Source organism: Nanorana parkeri, unplaced genomic scaffold (assembly GCF_000935625.1).
Source record: "Nanorana parkeri isolate BGI_ZX_2015 unplaced genomic scaffold, ASM93562v1 scaffold3, whole genome shotgun sequence".
Taxonomy (NCBI): domain Eukaryota; kingdom Metazoa; phylum Chordata; class Amphibia; order Anura; family Dicroglossidae; genus Nanorana; species Nanorana parkeri.
In genome coordinates this window covers 4,636,444-4,661,062 of record NW_017306271.1, presented here as the reverse complement: position 1 = coordinate 4,661,062, position 24,619 = coordinate 4,636,444, and the positions used below count along the sequence as shown (strand labels likewise).

Below are 24,619 nucleotides of genomic sequence, written 5' to 3'. Positions count from 1 at the left end.
GATCCAGGTCGGCCAGCTTTCAGTCCAGCAGCTAAGTCAAATATCCATGGACTGTCTGCAGTGTAAAGCCAGTGTTGGGAGACACATGTTGGATGTACTAGAACCTGTAGCTGGGTCGGCCTTGCCTCGTGCTCATTAAACATTTCATATTGCAGCAGTTCCCCCAACCTTTAAGGGAGTGCAGCTATTAGTATGGCTGTCTTTTATAACATAGTCGTGGTGATAGATTTCAAGAAGGGTTGAAGGTTGCACATGAGAGTCCTAGAGAATGGCATTCATGTGCGATGGGATAGGATAGATATTTCATTATTTCTTTGTCACAAGATGCTGGGTGTGTTAGAGGAAAATGGGCTGGTGACTCACCTTTTTATAGCGCTACGTGTTGTTTGTTTCTTACTGAATCATCCGTTCAAATGATTTTTATATCTGTAGTCTCAGATTATTGTCAGAATATGTAGTACATAGAATATTGCTTCTCCCCACCACCACTGATACTTGTTTTTGTTCGTCTGTTCTGTTCTCAGTGTCTGTTATTAAAGGACTATTAAAGCCCCGTGACTTTTTTGCATATATCTACTGCCAGCGAGCAGTAGATATATGCAAAAACATAAAATAACGTTAACAAAAGGGTCAAAACGTACCTGCGTTTCTGCCGCTCGCTACCGTCCGAAGTTCTGAAGAGTCTCGGGCGGCCATGATGGATCATGGGGTGGGCGCATGCGCATTAGAGATCTTTTGGCCGGGAGAAGAGGAGACACACAAGGTAAGACGATGCATGCAGCCTGGCAACGTGCACAGACTCCATGGTACACAGAAGACACAGCAGTCAGCTCTGGATCAGAGACCAGCACCAGCGCTGGAGGAACTCCTGACAACTACTGTGAAGTATTAGATGATAGGATCAAGAGGCATCATTTAAGGTAAGTCCTTACACCACCATTGGGAGGGGGGAACATTTTAGGCTTTAATTTGACTTTAATTGATTATAATTGATGTCAATATCTTTGCAGTATAGAAACAATTGTAGCTTAATATTTGACAATATAGGCTATGCCCTGTGTATAGTGTTATCAAAGTAATCACACATTCATCCTCTGTGTTTCTACGATAAGGAACTTTTAATGGAAGCTTTTGGTGCGTGCGTGTTTTTTTTTTGCCCCAGGGGTAGCCACTATTTGTAACATAAATGCCCAGCAGTTCATCCACAAAATTATCTATACAAACATACAGGTATAGACACTCGGGATGCACCAATAACGGTTTTTCGGTATGGAGTATGAGTACCGATATTTTTTCCGGTACTTGCCTACACCGATACTGGAAGTCCCATTTAAGGAAGCCAGGCGGCGTGTAATGACTCGCCACCCAGCCTCCTGATTAACAGGGAACCCGTCTCCCTGCTCCCTCGTCACCAGGTGAGGAGAAAGCATGGAGCCGGCTTTCTGGCCAATCGGGAAGCCAGGGGGGCGGGTAATGACTCGCCACCTGGCTTTCTGGTTGGTCGAGAATAGCCAATCAAGAAGCCGGGCAGCATGTAATGACTCGCTGCCTGGCTTCCTGATACTAGAAGTTTGGGTATCGGGCTAGGCATTGGAGCATTTGGGCAAGTACGAGTACTCGCCCAAATACTTGGTATCGGTACCGTTACTAGTATCGGTGCATGTCTAATAGACACTCACAGGTTTTGCAGCAGAGATGAGTATAAGCATTTTATTGTCAACCTTTTCAACGGAGCTCACTCTGTCTTTTTATATTTAATTTAGAAAGTATTCAGGCCTCCTGCAATGTTTTTCAGTTTTGTTATGTTGCAGCCTGATACTACAGTTGTTTATATTCTTCTTTTTGTTTTTTTCATTCATACACTCGGTACCTCAATGAAAAGTGAAAACATAATTTTACTAATGTCTGTGGAATTTATTAAAAATAAAAAACCTAAAATATCACATGTACGTAAGTTTTCTGACCCTTTACTCAGTACTTTGTTGAAGCACCTTTGGCAGCAAGTACAGCCTTGTGTCTTTTTGGGTATGAAGCGACAAGCTTTGCACACCTGGATTTGGGGCTTCTCTGGCATTTCTTCTTCTTTGCAAATCCTCTCACGCTCATTCAGGTTGGATGGGCACCGTAGGTGGACAGCCTTTTTTAGGTCTCTCCAGAGATGTTCAATAGGGTTCAAATCAGGGCTCTGTCTGGACATTCACCGAGTTGTCCCTAAGCCACTCCTGTGTTGTCTTGGCTGTGTGCCTAGGATCGTTGTCATGTTGGGAAGGTGAACCTTCGGCCAGTCTGAGGTCCTGAGCACTGTGGAACAGGTTTTCATTAAGCATATATCTGTACTTTGCTCAATTCAGCTTTCCCTCAACCCTGACCAGTCTCCCAGTCCCCACAGCATGATGCTGCCACCACCATGCTTAACTGTTGGGATGATATTGGGCAAGCGATGAGCCCAATCGTGTCCTCCAGACATAATGTTTAGAACTGAGGCCCAACAGTTCAATCTTGGTTTCATAAGACCAGAGAATCTTGTTCCTCATTGTCAGGTACTCCTTTTTTAGGTGCTTTTTTGCAAACTCCAAGTGTGCTTTCATGTGTTTTGGATGGAGGAGAGGCTTCTGGCTAGCTAAGCTAAAGACCAGATCGGCGGAGGGCTTCAGTGATTGTTGTCCTTCTGGAACTTTGTCCCATCTCTACACAGGATCTTTGAGCTAAGTCAGAGTGACAATTGGGTTCTTGGTCACCTCTTACTAAGGCCCTTCTCCCCAATTGGTCAGTTTGGCCAGGCGACCAGCTCTTGGAGGAATCCTGGTTGTGCCAAACTTCTTTCATTTGAGAATTGTGGAGGCCAATGTGCTCTTGGGAACCTTCAGTGCAGCAGAATGTTTTTGTAGCCTTCCCCAGATCTGTGTCTTGCAACAATCCTGTCTCGGCTCTGCGGGCAGTTCCTTTTGACCTCCTCATTGCTTTTACTCTGATACAGTATGCATTGTCAGCTGTGAGGCCTTCTATAGAGAGGTGTGTGTTATTCCCTGTGCCCATACCATGTATAAAATATCCGAACATTGGTGCAGTTTGGCTTAATACAAGTGTATGTATGTGTATATTTTATTATTATTATTTAATTTTTAAGGGTTGAATTATTTTCTGTATATACACACTGAGAATACTTGAATAGGCAACATGAGTGTCTTTTGGTCGTGTTCTTTCCCGTAGTAAAGATTCTGAACGTGATCCTGGTCAGGTGCATTATTAATCTTGGTGTACATTAGAAGTAAAAAGTGTTCTTATATCTGTGCTGGACCAGTAGACATCACATGTCTTGTGTTATTTAAAAGGCTTAGCCTGCTGACCCCTCGTGCCACCGTAAGTCAGGTCATACTGCTTGGGAAAAGAATTTATTGACGGCACACCAGAAAATATCTCACGGCACACTAGTGTGCCGCGGCACAGTGGTTGAAAGACTGCTCTAGGTAACTGACTCTAATCCTGTCTCGGTCCTTCATCACAGTTTGAACTGACGGGAGTTGATGTAATAGCAAGGAATTCACTTCATGAATTGGTTAAGCACTTTTTACATATAAGCTTGTCACATAACATAACCAGAGTTCAATTTTAGTAATACAGGTTAATGTCAACATCCAGGTGCATTAAATAATTCAAAGATGGGCATTTTTTTTTCCCCCTGACAATAACAGGTCACATGTAACGTAAAGTGAGCTCTTTTAACAGTTAAATTGTTGCAGTTAAGAAAAGTTCCTCTTTAGCCGTGTGTAATGTATGCCCGGTGACCTCCTATAGTGTGATCTTTGCTACGTAGGGCAATGCAAATGCTGCTCACTAAATAGTTTGATGTGACTCAGCCATGTACACATCAGACTAGCAGAAAATACTTGCAGCTGCATTCACTATTTAAATATTAGTTATTTTAACCCACACTGGATAAATCCCTGGAGACGGGTAGCCAATGCTCCCCTAAAAAATGACAACTGGTGCCTAACTTTTGAATTTTTCTCTAGTTGGTTGATGGAACTGGCAGGCCAAATGAAAAAAAAATCCTACTGGACAGAATGGCCCCTGACTTCCATTTTTAATTTATCTACTCCTCTTGTAACCCTTATTCATTATTTTACTGCATTATATTTTTCTTGTAAATGTTTGATTCATAAATATTATTCATGGGTGTGTTCATAAATATTATTCATGGGTGTGTATCGGTTATATTTTTCTCATGAAATAAGAATTTACTGAAAGAAGCTTTTAACAAGCTCAAATTACTTTTCCCCTCAATGCAAACCTCAAGGATACACTTATCGGCCTAAAGCAAGTGGTGTTTTAAAGAGCAGTAACTTAGAAGGCCTGCACTCTGGAAGCTGTGCCCAAAATAGACAGGTGAATGACAAATGACTAGTCACCAGTAGGGATACACCGATACTGGTATCAGTATCTGTGCCGATACTGAGTATTTGGGCGAGTACTCATACTTGTCCAAATGCTGATACTCTCCCTGATACCAGAACGTCCGGTCAGAGGAAGATTTCCCCTGACCGGCAGTGCTATAGGGGAACGTGGAGCCGGCTTCCCGGGCAATCGGAAAGCCAGGCAGCAAGTAATGACCCGCTTCCTGATTGGCTCCATGCTGATTGGCTGACCAGCCAGCTCCTTGTTGATTTGGCTGGGAAGCCGGCTTTCCGGCCAATCGGCATGGAGCCAACTTCACGGCTAATCAGTAAGCTGGAAGGCGGGTTATTACTCGCCGCCCGTCATCCTGATTAGCCCGGGAAGCCGGCTTGATGCTGATTTGGCTGGGAAGCTGGACGGCATGTGATTACCCTTGAAGCCAGACGGTCATGTGATTACCCGGGAAGCTGGCTCCATGCCACCGACAGTATCAGTACTCGGTATCGGCAAGTACCGAAAACAAAATATCTGTAATTGATACAGAAAAAACTGTATTGGTGCATCTCTGGTCACCAGTATTTCCTGTAAACTCCCTGCAGCTGATTATTCCCCATTGCTAGCTCACCACGCTTTGTTCTGCCCTGTTACTGTGCAGAAGTGGCCTTCTTAAGGAGGCAGAGTTTTGCTTCCTCATGTCTGAGCCTCCAGCAAGGAGAACTGTGAGCAGCACTGAAGTGACATCACCTGCTCACTCCAACTCTGGGGAGAAGACTAGTCGGAGGCAGCAGTGCCTTAGATTCACACTGCAGATATACAGTTATGAAGCTGTAGAAACAGGAATGCTTAAGCACCCTATCATACCAGGAAGTGCACTGTTTTTTTTTTTTTTGTTTGTTTTCTCTTCAGGAGAGATTCAAGAAGAAAAAAGTACATTTTGTGCATGTGTGCTTCACTCAACACACTGTAATGAGCTTCGACCACTGTTGGAAAGCAGCAAGTATGGCCATCCTGCATCTCAAAGTCAGCCCATGAGGGCCCTCATTAAGGTGCCCATACACCTTACGATTATCGTACGATTTTCGTATGCGATCGACTTTTCGGCCGATAATCGTATGTGTGCATTGCAGTGTCCGACCGACAGTACTGTACAATCGTACGACTTTTGACGTTCAAGCATGTTTGAAAACTTTGCTAGATCGTACGATTTTCTTAAGGTTGCTGGCGTTTCCGTCCGTCAAACGTCGTACGATCTACACTGCGCTTGCGCTAACGAGAATACAGCAAATCAATTACCGCATTTCGTCCAGGTGCTTTTCGTTATTTACGGCTAAATTAATCTTGCGATCATCAGGGCAGGATGGGGCTGCCGTACGAAAATCGTACGACTATTCGATCATCGGACGAAAAGATAATCGTAAGGTGTATGGGCACCTTTAATCTTAAACATTGTAGCTAAATTGTTGTTAAACTAGGTTCAGAGGGTTTAACAGGCGACCATTTATATCATTTGTGAATAAAAGGGATGCTTTTTGGAGGGTAATTTGTTTCATGGCATTTGTTACTTTTGAGCATTTCAAAGTCATGCAGATCTCTGTACCCAACAATACCTAATGAGTAATTTTAGTTGTCAAGCTTTAACGATTTACAGTATCATTTCAATTTCAGAAGCTCAATGAGCTGTACGAAGTTGGATAGCTTGTTTAAATGTACTAATACAACCTTTGACCCGCTACAATGTCTTGTGACAACTTCACAATCTGTACGCTTATCAGTGGATTCTACTTTAACAAATGGTTTATTAGGGTACATGTTACCCGGTTGGCCAGGTTTACTTTGTTTAATTTCACTAGGTCAAAAGAAACCTGAAATCTGCATTGTAGCTGTAGTCCCTGAACATTGTATGCTGATTGGTTCAGAAAAGAAAGCAATGTTTAAATTGGTGTAATTGAAAACACATGGTGATCCCTGTCCTGAGTTAAAGTGTCGGCCACCTGTGGTGTCCCAAATACCTGTGCTGGCCCTTCAGGTTTTCAGGTTGAGATTAACACTATCTCATCCTTTAGCTACCAGTGTTGCTAGGTTTTGGCATGTGACAGTTAACTGACATGAGGCTTGTCTTGAAATGCTGCCCCTTCACTGCTCCCGGGTCACTGCAAGAATTCCACACTTACGGGTGTGCAAATGCCTGCTGCAGCACACTGTTTCCTCTCTATGGCATGTATGTTGGTACAGGATGTACAAGTCGAGGAATCGCTGCATGGGGTGGAAAAAGAAAGCATTTGACCCATGCCAGAATATGTTTTACTGCCCTGGTATGGGGTACCTCAGTGTTGGGGAAATGACCCTCAGACAGTGGGGAAATGACCCTCAGAGACGGTGCATATGTTGCACGTTCCAAGCTTACCTTTCCCCTGTAGAAGACATTTGCCTCTTCTTTATGTTTTCTTCATAGTGCTAGGTTAAATATAATAACCTCAAATGGCGTTGGTATTTAGCTAGACTTCCATTCATAGTAAATCTAGCCACTGTAGTGTGAGTATGTCTTCAGGACTGTGGTAGAGACTCCATGAGGCACAAATTAATAAAACTAGCCTATACGTACTCTGTATACCAAAGTAATTGAAATGACTAAAGAAATGTGGGAGTGGATGCTAATCACCTTTTTCTATAAATGAGACTCGCTTTACCTAAGAGTCCAAAGAGCGCAAACATTTTAGTACAGGCTTGACTCTCAAATCTTGAGAAATCCATCCCTTTCTTTTCAGGAATCCATCCCTTTCTTTTCAGGAAGAGGAATCTCCAGCACTCAGTAGAATAATCCAACATGTCCATTTATTGGACATAGACGTTGCACAATCACAAGAGCCAACTTTTCGAGACCATGCACGGTCTCCATCAGCGGTCACTCTTTATGCCCTGATGAAGAGACCCTGCGTGGTCTCAAACGTTGGCTCTTGTGATTTTGTGACGTCTATGTCCAATAAATGGACATGTTGAATTATTCTACTGAGTGCTGGTGATTCCTCTTCCTACATTGTGTCTGCACAGTGCCATCCGTGTTCATCACTACAAGCACCATTGTCTACATAGGCCTTGATTGCAAGGTGTGCGGAGGATTTCCCTTCTATCCAATTTTCTTACTTTTCAGATGCCAACCCAAACTGCATTTTGTGCCTGCATCAGGCAAGGAGATATTGGTTACACTGGGAGGACAACCTGGAGATCTGTGTCTGTTGTGGTGCCCTCCCACAAAACACGATCTGAAGGTAAAGGCACATTGTATTGAAGACTTCCTTCGCAGAAAAATAGCAGACCTCAAACTAGTTTGGGACATAAAGACCTGGGGCTGGAATCTGATAGAGGCTGTGTCCTCCCGCTTCTTGACATTAGAGCAAAAACAGGCCACCTCGCAACCAGTGTTTCACCTTACTGTACATCTGTATGGGGGACAGTGACAACCGCAGAGACCACCTCCTCATCAAGGGAATCCCAGAAGCCACAGATGGCCCTGATTTGAAAAGAGTTTAGGCTATCTCGAATACATTCCTGAACAAGTCTCCTACAATATACCTAGAATTAAACCGGGTCCACCAGGTCCACCTACTAAAGAATCACCTACAATAGTCTCTTAGGGATGTACTCTTCAGGGTACGTTTTACAACATAAAGAACAGCTTCAGAACATGAACAGTTTGGATTTGATGGAGCATCCACCCACTTTCTGCAGGACTTATCCCATCACACACTCAGAATGGGGGGCTAATTGCATCCACTCAACCTCATCAGAGCCATGGGAGTGACCTACAAGTGGGGTCCTCCCTTGCACCTGCAGGTGCAGGAGAGTTACAGGACCCTTTCCCTCCACTCTCCTCCACTCTCCCTCACAACTACAGCCAATGTTCCAGTTCCTCAAGGCAGAGAAGATTCAAATGCCAAGCTGGTTGGGTTTCTCTGAAAATCATACCTTGCTACTGAGCCTGCCACCCTGACCACAAAGGGAGAAAAGAGCAAGATCCTGACCTCCACCCCAGACCAAGCATTCTACCCTCCTAATGCCAATGAGGTATAGTTACTTTAGGAATCCAACAGTGGACAAACATGGATATGTGGCTTTATCTTTCTCTCTCTCTCTCTCTGAGGCTCTGTTCACACCTAGGCGTATCGAATATGTGTGTTTGTCACGTGTTTTTACCGCGATTCGCGGTAAAAAAACGTACGACAAACACGCGTTTCCGAGGGCTACTTGGCTGTATCCCTATGGAAACGCGAGAAAAAAACGCTGCAAAGAAGCTCATGTACCTTTTTTTCAGGCGTAGGCCGTTTTGTAGCGGGTTCAGACGGGCTGAAATACGGCAAGGTGTGAACCATACCCATGAAAATCCCATTGTTTTCTATGTTTGAGCGTTTTGTAGAGCGTTGAACGCGCTACAAAACGTACAGGTGTGAACCAGGCCTGACAGTGTTTACTCTGTGCACTTTCACACCCAGAGACTCCCTAATCACCTAGCATGCCAGCCTACCCAGGCCAGGCAAACCTGACATTTACTGCACCCTTTGCAAAAATGGCAATAAAAATAACCAAAAACTCGGACAGGTACTGACACATGCCCTCCCCAAGTTATTGAGCACCCACTTCAGACCCTGATGTGACTTAGAATTTTTTTGACGGGGACTGAGCTCATTTACACTCGCCACCCTGCGGCACTTTAGCTATCATATATATGATCCCCGACCCACCTCCATGACATTTATGGGCGATAGTCTGATAGCAGCACCAGAGCAGCCAAAGTTATGATTATGGGGCTTTATAAGCTTTTCTCCTTGTGGTTGCAGCCCGTCTGTGATATATATTTTCTAGGATTTTCTGCTCCTGAGACCAGTACCAGGTTTACTATTTTTGCCAGGCTACTGGTTTGAATGCATAAGATCCATGCCTTTCTCTCCCAAAATGCAGCTCGGTCCATGCACCCATTGTCCCTGGGTCAGGCCTCCTCAAACTATGAAGAATAAAGGCTTGTTAAGTCTAGTTGTAGTGAAAGAAACTGGTATACATGCCTTATTCCTCAGTCCAGACGGCTTACAACACGCTGTGCATTTGGTCCCCTAAAGCCTCTTTGTTGCTTCCAAGCCAGTGGTTGCACTCTGACGTCATCTCATATAATGCAGGACCAGTAGTCCTGCATGGTATGTGAGGGCGCGTCTGGGAGTGTTGGAGAGGAGAGTGCCAAGTTTCCAGAAGGTAGGAACACGGTATTATAGCTTATTCCGTTACGCCTAGACTTAACAAGCCAGGTTTGTTAATTAACCTCAAAGTTCAGCTTTAACTTTATCCTTTTGCTATAAATATTGCTTGCATGCTGCAGACCAAACCATGGTTAGCAGCATATAGAGAACTGCCTTCTAAAATGTTTGAAAGGATCTCCCACAACAAAGGTCCAGCACTCCACCAACACCTTCAAAGACTGACCTTTTAAAGGAAAAGTCAAGATTAGCAAATAATTGTACACCGCCCTACGCTCACCCGACCTACACGTGCGGGTGTCCCTGCTCAGACGCAGACAGGATCCATCATTGCCAGCGTACAAGTACGGACACCCGTGTGGACGTGCAGGTCGGATGAGCGTAGGGCGCCGTTCGGCCGCATAGTCCGATAGAGAAGGACAGGCTGCATATAATCACACGCAGCACCTGTCCTTCCCGGGAGCTGCCCGCTAAGGTCGTGCATGGATCTGTACGGGCCAGCCGTTTCTCATGTGAATGAGGGCTTAGAGGCAGATACCAAGTCAAATTCAAGTAGTTCACACTATTTGCATAAAAGAAAAATACATTTTAAGGATGTATTCATGAAAACAGAGCTTTAGTAATTTGGGCCTTTGTATTTGCCTGAAGTTCTTGTCTGCGTCTGGTAATTTTCTGTGGCTTTTATCTGTGTTGGTGGATAGAGGGCTGGAGTGTTTTGCAATGAAAGCCAGTTTAGGGATACTCTAGTTACTTTAAGGTCCTGATAGCCCAATGCAAATGTTAGCGTGTTATGTGTAAACAGATTTGAAAAACCCTGCATTTATTTTCAGGCAAAAACTTCATACAACAGTTCTGTATGAAAGTACATATGTAGACATCCCCTTGATTTATTTAGAGATTTACTAAAGGCAAATGGGCTGTTCACTTTGAAAGGCAATTTTCACTTTGCAAATTTTTTTATTTTCTTTGCACGTGATTTGGGTATTTTTTTTTTTTAAATATATTTTCACCACATTTACTAACCGGGTGTGCACTGATAGGTACAGTGCTGATGCATCAATCTCTTTACATCACATGGTTTTTGTTTGAAATGTATTGATATTTCATTTGTGACATTTCATTAAGTTCTATCGACACGCTGTGGTTGATTTAGTGCTGCTGTTATACCGCATCACACCATGCTGTGCTGGAGGGAAAAAAACTTACTGCATGCAAAAAGCATCCAGTGCAGCCCCAAAGCATCTGGTGTCAACAGACCCTAAAGGCTAGTTCACACCAGATGCCCCGTTGTGATGCAGTCTGTTCAGTTTGGCAGCTGCACCAGAATTGCGTCAATGCTTTCCAGTGGGATTTCTGGTGCTCTGTTCACACTAGTGCAGTCAGAAAATGCTGCTTGCCACATTATGGCTACACCAGATCGCAACGAAACGCATGCAAATGCACTGGACTTCACCTAGAAGCCCATTTTAAGCTTAGAAAAAAGTGTCAAAATGCATCGCACTGCAGCTGGCCAGACGCACAGCGTTCTGATGCAGTTATGGTGTGAACTAGCCCAACACTTCTGGATAGGGCTATCACCAGGGCCAGATTAAGGGCAATTTATGCCCCAAGTACAGCCCAAAAACAGTGCACCCCCTCTGCCTCTCCTTTTGCCTAAATTACGAGACATTAAGGATCAAGTGCCAATAAGTCAAATAAAATGTATTCTGTTTTCTTCCATGTCAGCCCCACAATTGTATTAAAGTTTATTAATTAACAGATTGCACAGGGAATAAGATTAAGCAACTGGCTTAGACCTTTTATTTAGAAATGTGGGAAATCACTTATTTGATAACTAATTAAAAATATTTTCTTTACTGTATATTTTTCACTCTGCGCTAACAATTCTTTGTTCACAAATTCACACTTTGATAACAAAAATATGTTAAAAGAATCTTTTGTTCAGAAATTTAAACTTTGGGCTTAAAACTCTGTAAGCAAATGATTTACTTATACCTTTTTAATAATTACATTTTCAATATGATTTTTCTAGATTTTATTTTTTTTTTTTATTGGAAAGCTCTTTGATCAAGTCCTCCAAAACTAATTTAGTGTACCAAATCTGCTTCTTTACTTAGCAGAGACGAGACATCCAGTTTGGTGTCTTGCTTACTTGTTATAAATTGCTATAGTGAGGGGAACCATTAGTAAGCGCCAATTTGGAATATTTTATGTATGTGAGCGACCAGTTACTTGTTGACAATGTTTCTTTTTAAAGTTAAAAAAATCCCACGTATATGCGCATTGCATAAATATGTATAGAATGCACCCAGCGTAAGGCATTTCCCTTCATGTAAATAGGACACTGGTGGAGGTAATTGAGTAATGTGTCCTGTGGTGCCTTTTTAAAACACATTTACATGGCTGTAGTTTGAGCTCCATATTCATGTTCATGTCAACAAAACTCAGCAGTAGGATACAAAAAACCAATGTACTGTTAATTTTTGCATGCTTGTAATAAAGTATATTGAGGGTTAGTTCACACCAGAAACTGCATCACAACTGCGTGCGTCTGCGCAGTTGTATTGCGATGCTTTTCTGATGTCAATTCAGTTTTTTGTATGCGTTCCGGTGCAGTTAGATGCAGCTAACGTAGGACACGCAGTACTTTTTTCTGACTGCATCTGAACGGACTGCAATGGTGTGAATACAGCACAAGAAAGCCCATAGGAAAGCATTGTGATATATTTTGGCTGCAGCAGTCAAACTGAACGGACTGCATCACAACTGCATATGGTGTGAATTAGCCCTGAAATCATTGATGCTTTTCTTCCCTTGTTGGATGTAGAAAGAACACCAGAAAAAAAAACCATCTTTGATTTATGCATTAAATGTATGAAAATCACTACATGGGCTTTAAAGAAGCATGTAGCTTCAGTCCCAGACTTATGAACACCCCTGTTTTGAACAAAATAATATATGCCTGTAATCAAAGTGAGGATCTAGGTTGTTACACAAATTAAATCATTGCAGCACGAGCATGCAGAGGTTTACAAATTAATATCGTTTTATTGATTTGCGTCAGATCACTACCAATCTTCTGGTATGCAAAGTGTGTTGAAAATATTCTGAAGAAAATGATAGGTAGTGCAGAGTTCAAGTAATCAATTTACTGGGCACAGTAATAACTGCAGTGTAGTCAGTCATTTTGGATGCGTTTAGTTGTGTTTACATGCGTTTAACCAGGCTAAATGGTCACAGGGCACAGACAATTCTTTGTTAACGCAGCTAGACTGAATGTTTTGCTTCCCTGACTCTATTAAGCCGATGGTAGTGGAGTCAATACTGGATACTTCTGGGAATTAAGAAGCATGTGAATCACTCTGTGTCCGTGCTTGGTGATATATCTTTGTCCATATGGGGACGGAGAGAGTCCTTTTAACCATGTGCAAGCTCTAAATTCACTGAGGTTGGTGAATAAATATAATCATAGCTGGTGTACTTTGTCACCTGAAAGCGTCTGACTAAACACTGCAGTCTCAATTGTTCTCTTTGCCCAGCAACTTTGCATGTATACCTCCTACCTCTTCTTCCCATGTGCTGTGAGATATGTCATCACTAGCTAAGGCCATTACTTTCTTTACATCCAGTATTCTCTGCAGTGTTCAATAGTACCGTGTAGGGAGCAGCTGCCTGCTTATTTCATTGTGGTTTTAGTATCACTGGAAATAGGTGATGGCTTGTATGCTTCATTGCATTCATCTAATTACTAGAGAACTGGATCTCAAGAAGACGGGTCCTCCTAAGGTTTAGCAAAGCCCTGGCCATCCGGTCATCCGATGTGATTCTAGATAGCCAGTTGTGGAAAGCAGAATGCACATCTGTATGCATCCTCCTCTGCAGGCATGCTGCACTGTACATTGCCAACTGCGCATCAGTTTTGACAGTAATGCTGAATGGAAAGAGCAATGTGCTCTGTGATGACCCTTAGAGGAGAACTATGGGGTCAGTGTTTTTCCCCATAGTTCTCCTTAGGGTAACGGGAGGACACAAACTAGCGTCCTCCCGTTACCCTAAGCTCAATATACCGCGAGCTACAGCTCGCGGTATACTGAGACGCCGGAGCGGATCCCGACGTAGATGACGGGATCCGCCCAGCTGCGTGAGTGACAGCTGGCTCTGTCTATCTAGAGGCAGAGCCAGCTGTACCCGCCCCCTCCCCTTTCGTTCCGCCAGTCAGCGCTGGCAGATGGGAGCGGGGAGAGGGGAATCCAGCCCTCCCCCTGTCACGGCAGAGAGCCGTGACAGGATCGAGAGGTGAGCGAACCCGGTATGTGTTCGCTCACCTCCCGATCTACTGAGCCGACCTGTGACAGTCTCATTGTCACAGGTCGGCTAGAACTATGAGGAGTGGAAATCACTCAATCTCATAGTTCTCCTTTTAAAATTACAAAATAAGAGAAGACAGAGGTTTGTGTGTCTTAAAGATTGTGCTGCAGTATTTCGTCCAGCTGCATGAACAAAGCCAAGTATATGTATCCACTAATTGCTGCAATTGATGTAATCGCCTCTTCTCTTTAGTGATGCTATTCTGTATGGTGTGATTGTGCATTATATATTTTATTGCAGCCCCAATAGTGTAGTCTGGCTTAATTCAGAAAAGTCATCCCTGGCTGTAATTTTTTAAACGTGACAGGTAAGTATTTCTGACCAGTTTTACCTTGCTGTGCCTACTTTTGATTGACAAATAATCATCAATGTGACTTCCTAGACTAAAAACTGCTGTCACACCAGCTAACATTGAGTTTATTTCTGCTTCTCTTTCAGAAGTTGCCAGCAGTCAAGTTCCTTTGTTCCCGGTGTTGCTTTCTGTCTGCAGTTTCATTGCTTTGGTTGTGCTGCTAGTAAGCTGTATTTCCTGTTGCAAAGAGAATGAAATAGATTTCAAGGTAAGCATGTAACTGTTCTGGAACTTTTTCTTTTTTTATCAAGGTTGCTTTTAACTGTAGAAAAGCTCAGCCATTTTACAAGTGTGTATGGTAAGCAAACATTGCAAAATCATGGAGGTGAGTATCACTGACCTTGCTAGACATTCTGTTAAGTCCATTTATGACAAAATGGGAGGGTGGTTTTGCTCATAACAGTATGCAGGCTGATCAAAATCTAAGCGCGAATAGCTGGTTTAGCAAGGTATTCCAGTACAGCTTCCTGTGATTGTTTGGAGACTCTTGTAGACCTTGTTAAGCAATCAATATTATTTTAATATGCTTCACAATACTGGAATTAACTGAACGTGTGGTTGGTAAAAATAGCTGATTGTTCAGCCAGTATCATTGCATATGAAATAATTGTATTATGGGATCAGATCTATTTAAAGTAGATCTAGATTCAGGCAACATTATTATTCAGATAGCATAAGAGAGATCAGTTATGAATGATATAGCACTTAAAGTAGGCAGTAGTACCATTCTAGTGTACGCACTCATCTCCCATCTAAGTACCTTTTAAAATTCCCATGTGTTGACTTTTCCAAAAACTTGCACAGTGCAAAGTCATCGCCCCCCACCACCACCACCCCGACAGTGTTTAGGCCTGGAAATTAGCTGCTTGTGTGTGATCTCTAGATTGATAAATCTTGGGGAACATTGACATTGCCTTAAGGTGGCCACGCACTGTGAGAATTTCAGCCGGTTCAGCCAAAATACGTACAGTGGATGGTGCTGTCAGCACCCTTTCAGCCGGCATCCAATGATCAGCTTATCGACTGAGTCGGTGGGGAAAATCTTCGTGTTTGGGTATTCTGACAACGGCTGGTGACCGCTGTCAAAATACAAAAACAGCAGGGATTCCTCAATCAGTGCGCTTGTAGCGGCGTTGATGGAGGAATCTGCTCTATTTTAATTTATTTTTTCAGCCCGTGGCTTGAACGAAAAAAATAGAGCATCGTATGGCTAGCTTTAGGGTGCGTTCTCCACATCCTAGCAGTTGGCAAAGTAAACTTTTAGTGAAAGCAGGTTTACTATATAGCACCTTCGGCTCAATGGAATTATAAATCCTTTGTCATGTAAAATGATTTATATATAGGTATATTATAGGTAAAATGATTTATATATGTTTCTGTAATGAGGAATGTGCTGTCTGCTATCCCTGAAATGCTAGTTCACTGGCTCTAATGATGACCACTAGCTTTAATACTGCAAGGCACTGACTCAAGAATTACGCTGATCAGGAAAACAGAAGAAAATAAATAGCTTCCTGATAATGTAAGTGCTGGTTCTATTGTTTTGTGTCTGCTGTACTGTGTGCATTATTTAGTGTAGTGCGGCCTTAGTACTTTCTAAAGAACGAATCCAGAGCAAGGAAGCAGATGAGAAAAGTCTACATACTTTTTCCAGGTCAGCATAACAGGCTGGCAAATAGCATTTTTAGGAGGGGACCTCAAGACTGCATGTTGCTCATGGCGGGCTTGTTTTTGTTTTTAAACTAAAATTGTAGGTGCCAGCTTTTTTTTTTTGCGGAAATGAAATGTTGATTTCTTAGATTTGGCTATACGAGAGCTTGGCAGAATGTTTCTGTATATAGCTCAACCTTCTATAACTGTGCAATGCACTGTGATTGAAGTATACATTAAAATGTAAAATAAATATCATTTAGGTTAAAAAAATTAACAAAAGGGGCTTTTTTACACCAGTGTTATGTGATAACGTAAGCTGCGTGCATTGGTGCGCTGCAGTGCAATTAATTGCAAGTTCAAGCCACTTCAACAGGGATTCTAAATAAGGAACAATCTGACACCTGGATATGTTCTAAAGGAACACAAATTGCAGCCTAATTATGCAGACTTTGGATTTACCAATAATTGTGTTCTAAGGACTTGCTTTATTGGTCCTAAATTGAATGGTTTCTTTAGGTAGACCCTTACCACATGGTTGATTAATTTTAAAGAAGATTGTACAGTCAGATTGTCATTTGTATGGCCATCCTAAAGCGGACCTTTTACACTCAAAAATCAAATTCTACCAATGCATCCCTCTATGTAGGATGATTAATAATAACATGTTGGGTACAAAATGCTGTGATTGTGAAATACTTAGACTTGCAGAGCATTCACTTCCTGCTTTGAAAGGGCAAAATGGCTTCAGTTTGCCAAAGCAATGCACACTGGGATTTCCTTGTCATCAGCAGAGCATTGCTGGGAAATCTCATCTGTAACCTCATGAGATCTCAGGGAAAGGCATGTTCCTCCCCTGAGATGATGGGCATGTTCACATGTCCTAGTCACAGGAAGTAAAGGGAGAGCTAGTAATCTGTCCTTGGTAAACACGGCCACTGTCAGAAGACTGGGGAAGAAAAGAAAAATAAGGTATGCAAAGAATACAACGCTTGCAATTGTCGAAGTATGTTTTTGTAGATTGTCATTACTAAACATTTCTAAAGGTGTGGGTTATTTTAAAGATATGGTAAAGGTCCGCTTTAAGCCTGAAACATCTGATAGTTGGGTGTGATTGTGAAGAGTAGAGAAACAAATTGTTATACTAAGGCCGGATTCACACTGTTGCGGTGTGTTACCCGCACACATGTTAACGTGCATTGTGATAAGGTAGCCCAATGCACGGCAGGGCAGCCCTTTCAGAATTCAACACATTGCAAATTGCAATACAGGTTGTAACTTACCTGCTCCTTTTTTCTGATGTGCCACAGCATTCAAATGTTTCACTTCAGTGCATTTTTGTGAGCTAAAATACATGTGATTTGTGGTGCCAAAATGCATTTGTGGTTCAAAATGAATAGCTACCGATCACTTGTCTATCCCTGCATTGTGTGGCACCCCTCCTGCCGAACCCAACCCCCCGCTCTGTTGCCGCTACCGGTTATCCCGGGCACCGCTATCCCCGCTGCGGTGCCCGATACCGAGAACACCGGCACAGCGGCTGCTACTAGAGAGGCGGAGGAGATATCAGCATTTCCCCCACCGCTGATCTCTTCTCCTTTTCTATAAAGGTGGAAGCAATGTATATTGCATCACTTCCGCCTTTAGCTGTCATTTCTCTGGCTAAGAGCCAGAGAAGCTGAAGAAGCAGATCTCCTGGGAAGAACAGGTGCGGTGTGTGATTTGTACGCAGCAGCCTGTTCTTTATGGGGGTACGCGGCCGTAGACTCATTCGAGCGGCACATCGGTGCGGGTGTCCGTAGTCGTACACAGATGGGATGGATTCTGCCTGCGTCTGAGCATGGACACCCGCATCGATGTGCAGCTCGGGTTAGCGTACAGCCGCGTACTCCCGCACAGAAGAACAGGCTGTTGCATACAATCACACGGAGCACCTGTCCTTCTCGGGAGCGGCCCAATACGGCTGTGCACGCAGCATGGATCTGTACGGGCCGGCTGTTGTGTGAATGAGGCCTTAGGCTCCATTCCCATCTGTATTTTAGGTGTGATTAGGGATTCCTGCATCAGAACTTGCGATTTCTAATTTGCCGTTTAAAAGTGGCAGCTGTCGCCCATTTAAGTTAATGATCAGGTGACAGCCGCAGCATTTGAACACCGACACACTGCATGTAATCGTATGTGATACGATTACATGCGGTTAGGAATCCATCATCCCTGGACACACAATTGATGTGTCCAGGGGATAGTGATTGATTCCTAACCGCATGTATTTGTATCACACACTATTGCATGCGGTGTGTCGGTGTTCAAATGCAGCATAGTTAACTTGAATGGGTGACAGCTTCCGGTTGTAAACAGCAGATTAAGGATTCCTGCTGAAATCCCAAGTTCCTGACGCAGGAACCCCTAATCGCAATAAAATCTAGGCATGAATGGAGCCTTAATCGCCATTGTAGCCCTAGCTTTACCTAGAGACAGATTAACGATTGATCTGTGCTTGCTCTATGCATGAGAGATGAGCTCAGTGGTGGTTAGTTGTCACTAAACCTGTATATTGGTTTACTATGAAAATGTAATTTACATAGTCCACGATGTCTTCAATTATATTGGGGGGGGCCTTAAAAGAAGAGATTGGGATTTTCCTTTTCTTAAACCTCATTCATTCATTAAAGAAAGACAGGATTGTCCACCAAGGGAAGCATAGGAGTGGTGTGGGATCTGAATGTCTCTGTATGAATAAATGAGCGGAATGGTTTAAACATTGGCCTTACAGTTGGACGATTATGTAATTATGTCTGGGAGGAAGCCAAGATCACTTCCAGTGGGCTTCTGGTGTTTGAATATTCTAATGATATCCTGGCCATACAATGTTCGCGCAATGACCATTCTTCTATTCTGTTCAAATCTGTGTCTTACACATCTGCTCCAGTCTCTCATTTACATGTAGAAAGGGATGACGTTTTTCATTTGACTTCGTACTTCCACTAAAATGTAAGAAACAACTTCAGTCTAAAAGCAGGATTTGGTTTTGAATGAGAAGCTGCTGAAATCCCCTATATGTATCACAGATGACCTTCTTTTTTTTTTTTTTCTTTTTGCTATAGTAAAGGGGCTTATTAATGCAGTTCAGGGCCTGATGGACAGCATCAAAATATATGAAGGCCTCTTTACATCATGGGAGCAGAGCTTTTTTCTTTCATGGTCCAGTTCTTTTAATTCTTGCACCTGACTGCTGGTAGAGTCTGTTTTTGGTGGGTGGGGGGGGCGGGAAGAGAGGGTTTAGGTTATATAACTAATTTACAAACCAGTGGTTATATAAATTCTAGGTAGGGTAATATGTTGGTGGCCAATGCAGCCTTTTTTTTTTTTTTAAACTGGTTGTCTTTCTGAATGGCTTCAGTGCTTTAAATCGCTGACCTCAAAGCCTGTTAAAGCCAAAATGCAATACACTACAATGCACGCAAGTGCATTATGACGCAGTGTAGATTTGTGTTGGGGTGCAGTGATCTTTTTATATATGTATGTTTAAAATATTGGCATCCACTAAATGCTGAGATGAAGTAGCAGAGACTGATTGAAAGCCAGGCTGTTAACACTAAGGCCTCATTCGCACACAACAAGAGCAAAATTGTACATTGCGTATATGCGCGCACAATTTGCAATCCCACAATGAGTAATTTGTAATAGAATTGTTAATGAACTGTGTCCGCGTAAATACGCTGCCCGGACGCATCTCGGTTCCATTCTGTTTTTACACTACACAAATATACAGCTCCATGCGCAGCTATGTGTATGGAGCCATTTATTTGCAGATGGTGCTATACGCGCGGCAGTGTGAATGAGGCCTAAAAATTACGAAATTTAACGTTTTTAACTCTGTACAAATATTACAAAGTGGAAAAGTGGATAGTGTAAGTTCTATTCATAGTTCTATTTACCTGATTTGTGTTTGTCTACAGATATTTACCTTTTTTAATTCAATATACCATGTTTGGTTTATTCTTAAATAATGAAAGATTGTGAAGACAGGGGGAAACGAAGCTGGATATAGCTTGGGTATGATTTACATAGGATTTTTTTAATGAATATAAGGCAAATGTATAATTGTTTGGAATAAAATACATTTTAACCGTGGAAAAAAAAATGTTTGGGTTATTGTTTTTAATTAAATTGCACAGACATTGACCCTAACATTAGAAAAATAGTAAACAGATTTCCTCTTATTTTCTTTGTAGGAGTTCGAAGATCATTTTGATGACGAAATTGAATTCACACCTCCGGCTGAAGACACCCCATCGAACCAGTCACCTGCGGATGTCTTCACCTTATCTGTCCCGACAATCTCCTTGTCTGTTCCAACACAGCTACAGTCCCCTCAAGGTGTGTGCGCAGAATTTTACCATTAAGTGTCACAGGCTGGCCTGTGCTGTGATAAAACAATTGGGTTTGTCTTTTACATTCTTTGTCGTCTTGGTAGACTTTTGAAGTTAATTAGTGCACCTATGTAGATTTCTGCATGTTTACCTATTATGCCTGCTAGGTTCATCGCCTTAAAAGTGATATTGAAGTCAAAAGGATTTTAAGCTCTTTCAAATGCTGATAAAATCACTTGCAATGGATTCTGCTTGTTTAAAGTTTGTTTCCTGCAGAATAAGGTGGTCCCCTGTGTTACTGGTTCTGACTTCCTGTTTTAGAGTGATTCCTTTCTCTAGCAGTGCCATGCAGTCACACTTTAATGTGCTAGTAAGCTGCGTTTCTCCATGGACACATCAAATCAAGCTACTCCCCTCCCTCCTGGCCACCTCTCCTCCCTTCTCCAGGCTAGTAGATAAACAGTTGCTGGAGTCTGCACGGTCTGTATTCCGATGTATAATATACAGCACAATGTACCATCAGCTATAGAGGAATACAAATCCCAGCAATACATTATAGAGCACCATGTGTGGCAAAGTGCAGGCTTCAAGCAATGTGCTTCTGAGATCGGACCTGTCTATCAGCAGCTGTCATCCCCCCACACCTGCTCCTCCTTACTACCTCTCCCCGCGTCCCTGTGCCGATCGTGGATGTGGATGGGCAGGAAATGTGAGGCGGGGAGGAGGTGCGGCGTGTGGAGCGTGGATGCGAGCGGGTCTGGCAGCGGCGAGCGTGAGGTGGGGAGGAGGTGTGTGTGGAGCCGTGAACAGGGCCAACTGATTGGAAGCAGGGCCAACTGATCGGAAGCCGATTAATCGATTATTGAAAAAGTTGACAACTTTTTCAATAATCGATTATGTCGATTAGTTGTTGCAGCCCTACTTTTGTGATTTGCGAGTTTAATACTACTTAAAATTTCTATACAGTTCTAGAAGTATAGAAAAATGTAAATTATGAAAGTGGGTAGGAGGAGCTGAGAGGCTGCAGCGTTTTGTAATATTACAAAAGATGGCCTTTTTTTTTTTTTTTAGGCATGCGCATGTCCTTATTCCTGATGTGCATAACAAGTTTGGAGTGAAGTATACGTATGATAAGTAAAGACAGATTGAGAGCAACACAGGCTGTACGTGTACATTCCTCCACACTGTCACAACAGATAACAATAGAACTATAATCAATAAAAATAAGGCAAAGCCAGTATGGGCACAGGGAAAAAAAGGATATAAATAGACTATCATTGTAACTTGGTTTGTAAACCTCACAATCCATAGACTGCAACTCAAGCAGGGATGAGATATAGTGAAAGAATAAAGATGGAAGGAAAGAGTTAATTAGGAGGAGTAGTAAGAAATGAATATTGAACAGCGCCGAGGCTCCCTGTCGGAAAAATGTCATGTGGACGAGGTCATTCAGATGGACAATAAACTCTTCGAAGATATAGTAGGATGAGCATATTGTATCGAAGGCTACCAGATTTTTCTGAGAGTCCAAAAGAATGCTAAATACATTCTCGTTAAAGAGGATTATAATCCTAAACCGCACTTCATAAAAATAAACACTTTCTTTTTTTTTTTACATGCCTGGGCAATGGCCTGTTTAACAGCCAAAAGGATAAAGACTGCCAGTTTATGGTAAAATGTAAGAGTGCAAACCAGGGGTCCTTGGCAATATGTTTATGAAAAAGACTTTGTAACAAGCGTATGAGCCCAGAGTCTACTAACCATTGGACAGGCCCACCAAATATGTAGAACATCCCCTCCTACAGCACATCCTCGAAAACAAGAAGCGGACTGTCAAGATAAATGGGCCAGTCTAACATTATGATCTTCATTTTTACATGAAATGGGGTTGGCTCCTTATTAAATGAGCAGTAGATATATTTTTGCTAGAGTTTTTTAAATACATGCATAGTTTGTCCCAATATATTCAAGCCTACACAATTGGCCTTTTACAGTATGCGCTACCCACAGTAACCTACAATAATGTCTGAAGAACTGATTATATACAGTCTATTCTACCCAAAGTAGGCCTACAATTAAGCTTCTAGAAATGGCTCTAAATAGTCTGTGCTAAACACCATGACCACTGGAAACCTAATTCAGCTTTAATTTTTTTCAGTACAGCGTTGCATGACAGAATAAATGTCAGTCAAAGTACCGCAGTGCTGAATACTGAAAAATGGCCTGGCCAGGAAGGGGGTGTAAACACCTGGTCTTGAAGTGGTTAATTCCCCCAGCCTGCTACTTGTGTATCTGTTTGAAACCAGATTTTAAGAAGTAATGCACTGCAAATTTGCAGTGACTTTACAAAAACACAGAGCTGATCTCCTTGGCATAAAATTCTGCTCTGTAAACACAGCCATTCTCTTTCCCAAGTCTCTGAGGGTTAGATGGGATTAGATTTGACAAATGTCACACTTTATAAAGAAACCTTTCACTTCCATATGATGAGCAAGTGGAAAAAAAAGATTTAAATTTAAACTGGGTCAGCTGCATTTCCCTGCTGCAGTACAAACCGATGGTTATGGTTAACTCTCAGATGGAGTACTTCCATAAATGCTGTCTATAGTCCACATTGCTTAGACATTTATGTAGGACACCACAATATTAAAGCTTATGTAAAATCCCTTCATACAAAGCGCACTGTGATGTGTTAAAAGCAATCCCATGTGTCAATCATTAGTCCATTTGTCTTATAAAAATATAAGCATGTTTAGTCTTTTATTCAGCGGGCACGTGACTGCATAGACTTTCCTGAGTGCTAGGGCGTTATTCGATATTCAGGCTGAATCCCATTTTGGTATGCCGAATTCCAAAATGCAATCTCCTGCTAGGAGCCACCACCTGTCGGGACAAAAAGGGCTGTACAGGGGCTTGTGACCCAGGTGGTCAGTCTAAAGCAGTACAGCCACATCATGCGTTAATCCTGAAGCTTTGATCAGGAGCTGAGGGATGCAAACTGCCCACACCAGCATGGACCTGCTTCTGTGCTTAACATGGTCAGAAATCATAAGGAATAGAGTTCATAATGAAAATGAAAGAAATAGAAGGGTCATTTTAAGAGTTCCTTTGGGCAGAGGAATGCATTTACACCCTTTCGTTCTTATGTGTTAGGTACACTTTAATAAACTCTACAGCAATGGTGCTCAACTAGAGATTTGAGGTACCTATGGACTGCAACTGTTAGTGGTTGACCTTGACATGGCAGGAAGTTTGAGGAAGTCTCAACAAGGAGTGAGGAGATACCTTCTTAGACCGTTTTCACCAGAACAGGTGTCCACTTTGGAAGATTTCTGCACACCTCTTGATATGGTGACCGCTCTTAAACTTTGGACATCAGGGACAATGGTTAGCAGAACAAATGGAGAAGGTGAATCTCCCCAATAGGGAAACAGACGGCAATGGAAATATAATGGGATCTTAAACCTTCCCTACTCTACCCAAAAGTTTTTGCTGTACATACTTTGACAAACTTTTAATAGCCAAAAGAAAAGGCTTAGAGCTCCACATTCCTTCAGCAAGTGGTAAATATGAAATATTAATTTGTGGTTTTTAATTTTGCTAAAGAAAAATGTAAATATTGTTATGTCGTGGTCGTAAAAATGTGTGCAACTGCCTGTTTAATCCTGCAACATTATTCTTGGTATTACCCATAACCGGTTACCTTTTTTATTTTTACCTTTTAACTTCATCTAAACATTTTGCGCACGCTTCCCACCCAAATCAATATTGCAAAACTGGTACTGCTTATTAGTCATGCAATCCACCTTTCCAACCTATACATATTGTATATAATATAAAATATCAATTGGTTTTATTGAAGCTTACCAGTCCTTGAATAAAGTGGCTGTATTTGTTTTCTCCTTTTAGGCTTTTTTTCCCCCCTCTGGTAGTCTTATGGCTTAAACACTTGTCCTGTCCTAGGCTCTATCACCTTACTGTATCCAGGGTTGCCACCTAGGCTTGACTTCAAAACTTGTGTTACTCTGCACCTCTATTACGTTGGGAAAATAACTTTTTTTTTTTCTTTCTGTTCATCTCACAAGAAGTGACCATGACACCACATTTCTGGCAAGAGCAACAGGTATTTTCTGTACTTGCTAAGAATGTTCTTAGTCTGAAAAATTAAAACAAAGGCAGCTAGCACATCTAAGGATGGTAAAGTTGTGATTTTTTTTTTTTTTTTTTTAGATTTCCTTTAG

The 24,619-nt window shown here is 42.3% G+C and overlaps 1 protein-coding gene across 1 annotated transcript in view; it reads left to right on the top strand.

Moving 5' to 3' along the window:
* Window positions 1-24,619, top strand: part of LMTK2 (lemur tyrosine kinase 2) — an 81,470-nt gene that overhangs the window by 17,412 nt on the left and 39,439 nt on the right. Inside the window, exons 2-3 of the mRNA XM_018565331.1 lie at window positions 14,442-14,563; window positions 20,241-20,385. Coding sequence (XP_018420833.1) covers window positions 14,442-14,563; window positions 20,241-20,385 — 267 coding nt within the window. The remainder of the gene's footprint in view (window positions 1-14,441; window positions 14,564-20,240; window positions 20,386-24,619) is intronic.